This window comes from Microtus ochrogaster, chromosome 2 (assembly GCF_000317375.1).
Source record: "Microtus ochrogaster isolate Prairie Vole_2 chromosome 2, MicOch1.0, whole genome shotgun sequence".
In the NCBI taxonomy this organism is placed as follows: domain Eukaryota; kingdom Metazoa; phylum Chordata; class Mammalia; order Rodentia; family Cricetidae; genus Microtus; species Microtus ochrogaster.
In genome coordinates, this window is record NC_022010.1 from 74,103,480 (window position 1) to 74,113,827 (window position 10,348).

A 10,348-nucleotide genomic window follows, 5' to 3' on the forward strand; every position below is an offset into this window, starting at 1 on the left:
CCTGTCATATTCAAAGGAGACACCATGTCACAGGATGGAGTGACAGCTAGCTTGCCTGTCATATTCAAAGGAGACACCATGTCACAGGATGGTGTGACAGCTAGCTTGCCTGTCATATTCTCTTTTCTTTTTTTTCCCCAGTAGATAAGAGGCAGCACACACTAAATTAATAAGATACCCACTCATTCAAGACATCTAAGTCATGCAAATTTATGTGGGGATATGTGTGAGTTAAAATATTTATGATCAGCTGAACTAAAATGAAACATAATCCTATATTACTCTAAATTATGTTATTGGTTTTCTGAGCCAAGCTAAAAGCATGATATTCCTTAGGTTTTAATAATTCAAGGTGCCAATTTATAAAGACCCCAAATTAAAATTTTATTATAAAATTATTCTCCCCATACCTACTGTCTGTTCTTGTTCCCCAGTTATCCTGTTTCCATGGCCCCCAAGAGGAGAGTTTTCAGACTCATGAAGCAAAATATTTTCCATGAAAAGCTTTAGAGTTACCTAATATTCTTAAATTAATTTACAGATTCTAAGACATTTGCAGAACTTATAATCATAAAATAAAATATATTTAAATTAATTTTTATACTAAGAAGGCTGTAATATATTTTCAAGCTGGAAGTGAAAGCAAAAGAACTTCTGGTTATTATTAGTTCATTACAACATAGCTAACAGAAAGTCTTACTTAACTGGAATGTTTGGTTAATGGAGGTCTTAAGTCAGCAGGCTATTGCTGAGACCGACTGCCATGTAAATTTCTGAAGTACCTGATTTGCTTTAGTTCTCTGCAAACACAATCTTCACATCCTATAGGAGCTCTCATAAAGCGTGGGGGCTAGTCATATTCACTACTACAATGGGGGTGGGATGACTACAAGACAAACTGGAAACACACTACTGTAAGATTCTACCCAGAATACTCACAAACTGCACAGCACACCTATTTCCTAGTAATACTCTCACTTCTTGTTAAACACTTTCGTCAAGACAATGACAACTTCATCTTAAACTTCTAATTATTCCAGGATTGGCACATCACAGACAGGGATGGAGGAGTACATAAAAACTGTATCGAACTTTATATATACTTCTCTTTAAATTCCAAGTCAAATGGACAATTTAGTCTATGATTGTTGATTTTTCTTATTCCTCTGACAAGAAAATAGAAACTTAAGAGGGAATTTGATATAAAACCATAAGCTGAGGAAATGAGAGCCCACGGTCCCAGATCACGCTGTGGCAGAGCCACAGCATCCCCACCTCCCAGCCAGGGTAGTTTTCCTTTACACCGTGGGAATGCTGTGTTCCGAGAGGCAAGGAAGAGGTCTTACCGACTGTAAAACTGTCTCAGGCCCTTTATCTCCGTGCTCATGGGCTGCTTTGGTGATCACTCGGACGGTTTCTTCTTTCCAGTGTTTTGAGAAGTCACTCCTTGGTGGCTGCTCTAGATAGTCTGCTCCTCCTGCTTGTGCTTCAGGAGAAAAGAATCAATTGTGCATCTTACATAGACCACGAGACACTAGATGACAATGAGGAGCTTATTGCAAGCTCAGAAGTTATGCACTAACCAAGTCAAGTCTTGTGCTATAAAATGTGACCTTCGATACACTAAGATCTTTCCAACCAAAAGTAACCAAAAAGGAAATAACAAAACCAAGAGTACTTAATTATATTTTACATAAGGAGATTTTCTACATGAAAAGCACCAAAGTCTCAAAACCATCCAGGTTTTGCCTAAAGGAAAATTGGTTTGCCATAGGAATTTCGGCATGCATTTCTGCAATGAGTACATGTTTGTATTTTTCCCCATCTCTATCTGACAAATTGTAACCCTGAGTAAACCCTACTGTCTTCCTTTGCGATCCTATCCCTCGAAAGCTGAGTACTCTCACAAGAGAAAACAATGACAACCTTCCACACTGGTGTCAACATGAGTTTGCGTCTTCAAATACCATACAGGAAAAGGATTCGAAGTTACTTCCAGCTCTACCTAACTTGAGCTCCAGATCATAGGTCCAACCATACACTGACTATACAATGACCTACAAAGCTTATGTCATTGGGCTTTGACCTTTCCTTTCAATGCCTCCTTATATCCTCTGCTGGAAAGAGGCCACACACTACCACTTCTGTGGACACGAAAAGAGAAGCTCGCCTTGCACCCATCAGCTCTATATGCTCTTCCCTCCGCCTGTGTGTTCTCCCACCTTCTGGGAGCTTGCTTACTTGCTTAAGTACCAGGGGTTTGAGTAAGTCTGGGGTTTAGAGAGACACTTGTGAACCCAGCATATCCCTCCTGATGTAACACCTCTGTGCCCTCTCAAAATGTGACAATGGAGAGTCTCCATCCATAAAAGCAAATGGCTCCTTCACAAAGAGAAAACCACTAACACATGAGAACCCCTGTTCTACAGTAACACACAACTTGTTATTTAAGTTATGATTATGTCACAATTATGGCTTAATTATCAGTTGACTTAAAGCTCATATCCCCTGCCACTCTGTAAAACTCTCATGAGCGGGCTTGCCATTTCCCTTTTGCATTGCTAATTCTCTAAGGCCCAGCAAAAATAGGAACATAACTTAATAGAACAATGGAAATTGTTAAGCTAAAGAATGAACATGAAGAATGACAAGGTGAACCCTCCACACTGCTGCTGGAGTTAGTGAGACATCCCACGAGACAAAGCAGAGCCACAGGAAAACCAGATTTAGCGTTTTACTTTTATACCAAGCATTTATCATTCAAAACAGAGTACTACAGTTTCAATATACATGTATGGGCATTCATTTCACCAACACATTTTAATTAAACACTTAATTGTGTGCCAGGTACAAAGCTAGGCACTAGATCTCCAGGAGTGACAAAAGAGATAGTAACATCTTCTCTTAAAATTAATTATGGACAAGATCACTAATTAAAAATGGAAGGATAATAATCGTAAAAAGGTTTGAATGAGAATGCTCCATAGGTTCAAGTATTTGAACACCCGATCCCAAGTTGGTGGAACTACTTCCAAAACATTTGGAGGCAGGTTCCCCTTAGAGGAGATGTGTCACTGGAGACTTCCTTTGAAGTTTCAAAGCAGACAGTACTCAAAGGGTATCTCTCTCTGCCTCATGCTTTTGAATCAGATATAAGTTATCAGCTACTGGTGCAGCACCACGCCTTTCTGCCACCAAACTCCCTGCCATGAGTCATGGACATAAATGCTCTGCAACCACGAGCTCCAATTAAACGTCTTCTCTTAGAGGTTGCCTTGGCCATGCTGTTTTGTTACAGCAATAGAAAGGCAGTAAAACATAGCTGTATCAGGACAATAAAGTCTAGAAATAAAATGAGGGTTTTGTAAGCAATTTAGTTTGTGGGATGTAGGATAAGGTGAACTCCAAAACCCAATGGCTAGTGAGTTTATTCCATCAGAGGAAACACAAACAGCCAAGTAATGATAGTAGGCTAGGTGTTACACAGCACATAAAAAAGGATCAAGGTAGGAAGCTGATAGGCAAAGGGCTAACAGTCTTGAATCCTAGAAATGTTTTGAGCTGAACAAGAGATGGGAAAAGTTTTAATACAACAGAAGTATCACAATTTTTTTTTTTTTTTTTTGTTTTTCGAGACAGGGTTTCTCTGTGGTTTTGGAGCCTGTCCTGGAACTAGCTCTTGTAGACCAGGCTGGTCTCGAAATCACAGAGATCTGCCTGCAAGTTTTTTTTTTTTTTTTAAAGAATTATGGGCTATATATAAAGCTTGCCTAGTATGCAAAAGTCTTTCAGTTCTATCTCTAGCACACACTGAAAATTATACTAGTTACATTTTAGGTAATGGATTACAGAAGAAAGTAGAATTGAGTCAGTGAAGATACTAAAAGCTATTGGAGCAATCTTAAATGATATGATTACACTTTGGATGACAGAAAGCAATAAGGGCAGACAAAAGTGATGAGATGTAAATGTGTATTTTGGAAGCCATATTAGGAGTCAGAACTTGAACATAAAGGTAATTCCACAATTTTTGACATGGGTTACTATAGTGATAGAGGTGATTTTTACTATAAGGAAAACCAGAAGTGAGACTTCTCGTCTCATATGTAGCATATGTAGCAAGGAAGGAGAGAAGCTAAAAGACATTAATTCTCTACATGTGTAACTAGTTCCTGATTGAGAATGATATGTTCAATACCCCTACTGAGGAGAGGGTAGAGATAATACTAAGCTACTTCCAATAAGACCGTGCATCTCTTTCTGGATGGTTTCTTGCTTTATACTTAGGACTTTGCAGACATTCGCCAAGAAAGTGTTTCCCTGTGTTTGACAGTTTCTTTTCACCATACACCAAGAATAATGGCTAATAGGCTAGTGAACTTAACACAATAAGGGAAAAAAAAACAACCTGCTAAAATACTAGTCTAACTAGCAGTCCAGGAGCTTATAAATATCAAGCATCTGAGAGTCAGAATAATTTTATTTGATGAGGACAGTCAAATCTATTATATTTCATGGGTCCATGGTTTTCTTCTATATAGAAATGTGATTTCAAAATACTTTATAGGTAATATTAAATAATTTTGACTGTCACCCAGACTGACTTTCTATGGATAGACTAAAAAACTGACATTACATAAATATTTATATATGTCATCTATTTTAATTTCACAGGAAATCAAGATAAATCTATTATACAATATATTAAATGTAATGATATTCATAACTTTCTAGAAATGAACTATGGGCCCAATATACACACTTAGGAGAGTGCTATTAATAAAAACATTTTAGAAGATATGCCAGCTGATTTGTGTCTTGAAACTTGTGGGCAGGATTATTTTTGAAATGAAAAGAGTCTAGGGAGAAAAAAAGAGTTTTTGGAAAACATTTTAAGGATCAATAAAAGACTCATAAAAACCTTGATATAAATCACATTAATAAGCAAATTAAAATTAAGGACAAAGTAAGAAGTGTTATAAAAAACTTGGTAGTGAAAATAGATTGGAGTGATCTTGAAAATATTCATAAATATTTTGAGATAGTCAGGGGATAAAAACTGCCAAAGTTATGAACACTATTAGCAATGTCACCGTTGTAGAAAAGTTTCCTACATGTGAGAGCTATGAGGAACAAGGTTAAGGTGAAAGGAGGGACAAGCTAACAGCCTAGAAAAGTAATCAGAGAAGCACTGGATGCTCAAGGAAAAAGAGGTGTTTATTATCTTGACTTTCTGAGAACCATATTCACCACATGCGTACTGACAGAGATAAAGAGATTACTGCATCTTCTCCATTCAACCAAGAGTATATTCAATCATTCCCTAAACACAGCCTTGAAAGAGCAATGTTGGGCTGGCTGTGAGCAAACAAGTGTAGAACTCTTGAGCCTGCATTTCTGGGTCTCTAAACTCAACTGTGTAATGTTAATAATAAAGGCTTCAAAACATGAGTTAAACATCAAGCTAACTCATAACAAAAAAGACATTACTTTGTTATATTTAAGAGCTGGCAGCCCATGGTAAGCTGGCTATTCTCTGGTAGATGGAGCTCAATGCCCGCATACTATGAATAGCACTAATCGAACATAATGAATTAAGAAGAGGGAAGAGTTGGAAGATAGGCTGGATAAGATTTACATACATTAATAAAAAAAATAAATAAATTAGGAAAAAAAACAAAAAAAAAAGATTTACATACATTTAACTTCTGTGGGCAATGAATAGTACTGGATAAAAATAATATTACCAGGTTTAACAAAAAACAAATAGAAATTTGATTAGTACTGTGTATCCTAGTTGTGGTAGTTTAAATGTAGTTGGCCCCCATAAGCTCATAGGGGGTGGCACTATTAGGAGGTCTGGCTTAGTTGAGGTAGCTATGGCCTTGTTGGAGGAAGTAGGGGTAGGTTTTGAGGTCTCTTATATGATCAAGCCATACCCAGTATACCCAGTGTCTCAAACCACTTCCTGTTGCCTACATGTCAACAGGTGTATTAACTCTCAGCTCCTTCTCCAGCACCATGTAAGCCTGCATGCCATCAGGCTGCACCAATGATGATAATGGACTACACCCCTGGAACTGCAAGCCACCCAATTAAATGTTTTCCTTTATAAAAGTTGTTGTTGTAATGGTGTCTCTTCACAGCAAGAGAAACCCTAAGTCACTAATATTCATTCTTGAAATATCACTAAGTAGATATAGATCTTTAGTTGGTTCCTTTGCTTAATCTTTATTGAGAAAAGAAGATGGAAATCCCGGCAAGGAAACTGAGGAGGTAAAACGATCCTCTCAGAGTGGAGAGCAGCAGCGATGGGAAGTCAGGGGTCTCTCTGGGTTTTCTCATTTTTGGAAATTCTCTAGATTTACTTCCTATCTTCTCACTTTCCAGTGCAGAGAAATGGGAAATTTGTAGCAAGAAACTCATGGTCCTAAAACATGTTTGCAATTAATCTGTTTAAAAAAAGATTAAAAGAAATCTTATCTTCAATTGTCCTAAAAGCTCTTGTATTAAATTATTTTAGTATTTACTTTGAATATTTAATGTTTTTTTCAGGTAATATTTAAGAATTACATATTTTAACATTTATACTTTTTATGCATTTGCCAGTTTTATTGATCTATATACAATTTTTAGCTTGGAAGACAGTTTTAAATATTTAGTGTTTACTGAAATTACTTTATCTTTTGTAAAAGTGGGTATTGATCGCATGGCCCTACAACTGAGGTATATTCCCAACCCTGTTTTGTAATCGCAATTTAAGAAAAAAGAAAGACACTGAATCAATGCTGCTATCCCAGTATTATATAATAAACATGAGTATTTTAGTGTTGTCTATTGAGAACTCTTTCTTAATTGACCCAGCAAGTCAATTTACTTCTTTCCTAATCACAGCCTTTCCTTCTTCCTGCCAGAAGGACAGCACCTGGCTCAAAGTAGGCAGGGAAATCTTAGCAATTATCTTGAAAAGGCAAACATATGTGCAGTGGTGTCAGTCAAGGAACAAGGAAGTTCTGAGCTCTGGGCGTGAGAGGTACTAGACCTTACTAACGTCTATTGCTTCTTTATGCTTGACTGTAGTTAAACTTCATGCTTTAATTTCTTACACATGTGCCAGTTTTAATTACCTATATACCATTTAGCTTGATAATTTTAAATATTTAGTTTTGACTAACATTATTAATTTTTTTTTTAAAAAAATGGGTGTTGAGCATATGCTCCTACTCCTGAGCATTAGTGAGCATATCATATATTAAAGCACAATAATAATTGATGCTATTACTTGATAATAAAATACAACAGTAAAAATGGACAAACCTGTAGCTGCCGAAAACTCCGCCTCCCTCAGTTTTTGAGCGGCTAAAAGCTTTTCCTGCAATGCTCTTTGTGCAAGTTGCGTATCCCATTCTTCAAGTTCCTTCTCAAATCGTTGGTTGTCTTCCTCAACAAAATCTCTCAAATCTGGTGGCAATGTTTCTAGTCCAACAAGGGCCTGCCCAGTCTCTTTATTAAACTCCTCTGCAAATCAAATTTCAAAAACTACTATAAAATTAAGAATTAAAGGAAACATGCAAAGCTCAAACAAGAATACATTTCAAACAGAATATAAACTCTAGATAGACCATTAATTTTTATATATAGTTATTATCTCAAACAATATTACCTAGCTTTTCTTTAAAAGTCTTAAAGTGCTCAGACAAACAATGGTATGAATATTTGAAAATGAACTAAGGGATTGAGAAGTTTCTAGAGTCTGAAGGGTATTGATGAGACACAACCTGGGATTAAAAAGTTTTGTGTCTCTAACATTGATATAATATCATTTTTGCCACTCTAAGACAGCACCCAATCTATGATCATGCAGAAAGTGGCCTTTTCACAGAAGTGGGCAGCAATCATGACCTTTTTAGGCTCTACGCAGAACTGAAACTGTTTTTCATGTTAAGGAGTTAACTATAACATAAAAACATAAACTTAAGAAGCTTATCAATGCAGCAAGATGTTCTGAAACAGTATGTAACCAGTACTTAACTAGTCACGTGAATTGTAAACTATCTCTTCAGTTAGAAATTGACAGCCTGTCAGGTAAAACAAAACAAAAAAAAAAGTTGGCTGCATCTCTTCAGAGCCTTTACTGTGTGTTTTCTTTATGAAAAGCCCGTGGTAGAGTAACAACAACAACAAAAAGAACCATACTGGCTTTGGCTCTGAGCTAAGAATATTACAGTGAGCAAGGCTAGCCAAACACCCTATCCAATGGAAGAAATCTGTTTGAGAACACATACGCAAATGTTTTTGAATGTTACAAAAAACTTTGCAAGAGACGACATGAAGTTCAAATATAATAAAGTATATAAAGTTCAAAATGTACAAGACTGCTAAGTGAAACTGGAGGAAATGTCACAGGCCAGAAGGAAAGCCTTCTGTGTTACCTGAGGTGTCAAATGTCCATCAATGTGTCGATGCTCACCATAGAGGAAAACATTCAGCTTTACACTTACTGTTGAGCTGTGAGGACAATATGACTGCATGGGTCACATTGCCAAAGTCTACCTTAGGTTATGCCACTTCCTCAATCCAGCTTCCCACATCTGTCACCAAGAAACACTTATTGCATTCTCCACCCTGAGTGAATTCATCACATACACACAGAAAAGTCCTTATTCAAAAGTCCATCACTCTGGGGCTGCAGACCTGGCTTAGCAGTCAAGAGCACTTGCTGTTCTTGAGGACATGGATACAGTCCCCAACATCCATATAGTGGCTCTCGATAACAGTCTGTAACTCCAGTACTAAGGGATCCACTCTGATCTTCTGGTGGGCACACAGGCACGAGGCTCTTCTTATACAGTGCACTCTTATACATGCAGGTAAAACACTCATACATACAAATAAAAGGTAAATAACCTCTAAACAATAATAATGGTGATGATGCATCATCTTACCTTGTATTAAGAATTGTGCCTTGTCATTTATGTACATCAAGCAGTAAGCACTGGCATTTCGATAACCACCAAAAGAGTCCCTTACTAGCTCTTCCCATGATGACTTGGTCACAGCAATATCATTGTACTTCATCCATCTGCTTTCACGATGGTCAAAAATATATGCCCAATAGTGCCCGGCGTTGGCCTGACCTTCGTGAACTAAAACAGCATGAAGGCGATAAGGGACCTAACACGGAAAGAAAAACAAAGTAGAACTTTGAGTATACCGTCTTTATACCACACTCCAACTGAATCTGAAAACTCCCTTTTGAGGAAAGATGCAGGGAGGAGGGCACATTTTTTTTTAAATGGAAGTAAAGTAGCTGGAATCAAACTTTTAGAGAAAAACAACAGAACAAAAAAAAATAACATGCAAAATAATCTGGGGGTGGCTGGAAATCTGGAGGAGTTAAATAAACTAAAATATATACAAAACATGTGTAGTAATTGAAAATATATTAGTGTGTGTTAGTGGGAGGCCTACCTCTTATTTCTACTGAACAAAGGAGTCATGGTGAACATTAATACACACACAGTTTCTCTCAGTCTTCACAAAAAACAAACTGTATAATCTTTGCATATCCAGAGTTAATATTTTCTCTTTTCTTGCTGTTTGGAAACAGTTTCTTACTATGTAGCCCCCCTTGGCTGTAACCCAGTGCTAGATCTACGTGACCCAGCATTCTGAGTGCTGGCTTTAAAGGGTGCTACCACTCCCAGCTAGAAATGAAACTTTAACTGAGATTTGTAACTCCCCCAAAATTAAGTATCTTTAAATGGGCATATATTTTCTGATGTTTGGAAAATAGATTTTATTGAAATATTTTTAAGGTACCTAGGTATATCATAAAGGAAATGTTTTAAAATTTTTATCAGAAATTTTCTCCCATTAGTTTATTCTGTAATACCAAATGTATTACTTATTATAATAAAATATACCCAAGTTGTATGACGAACCCTGTACTGGGAGTTAGTATAGGATAGGTAAGATGAGCACGAGAGGATGGAAGGGCAGTAGCTCAACAGCCAAAAGCACTTATTGCTCTTCCGGACGACCTAAGTTTTATACTCCGCACACATGTGCAGCTGACCACAGCCGCCTGCAACTCCAGCTCGAAAGTTTTCCAACACCTTTGGCCTCCAGAGGCACTGATAAACACAGAGACATCCACATAATTTAAAAATATCCTTAAAAGCAATATAAAGAAGAATTGGAGTGTATGTCAACAATTCTGACAATGAGAGCAGCTCAGTGTTCACTTACTTGGATCATGGATTTGTCAGAGTACATAAGTTCAATGGTTCGGTGGATTCTGGATATGCTTTCCTGCAGATCTGCAGATAGAAGATGTGACAAATGT

At 37.1% G+C, this 10,348-nt stretch overlaps 1 protein-coding gene across 3 annotated transcripts in view; it reads right to left on the reverse strand.

Annotated features, from left to right (window-relative positions):
- Usp25 (ubiquitin specific peptidase 25) overlaps positions 1-10,348 on the reverse strand; it is a 103,999-nt gene that overhangs the window by 26,377 nt on the left and 67,274 nt on the right. For all 3 annotated transcript variants that reach the window (XM_005345217.2, XM_013353097.2, XM_005345215.2), the window contains 4 exons: positions 10,252-10,322; positions 8,946-9,174; positions 7,318-7,518; positions 1,347-1,486 (listed from right to left, as the gene is read on the reverse strand). In XM_005345217.2, the coding sequence (XP_005345274.1) occupies positions 1,347-1,486; positions 7,318-7,518; positions 8,946-9,174; positions 10,252-10,322 (641 nt within the window). The remainder of the gene's footprint in view (positions 1-1,346; positions 1,487-7,317; positions 7,519-8,945; positions 9,175-10,251; positions 10,323-10,348) is intronic.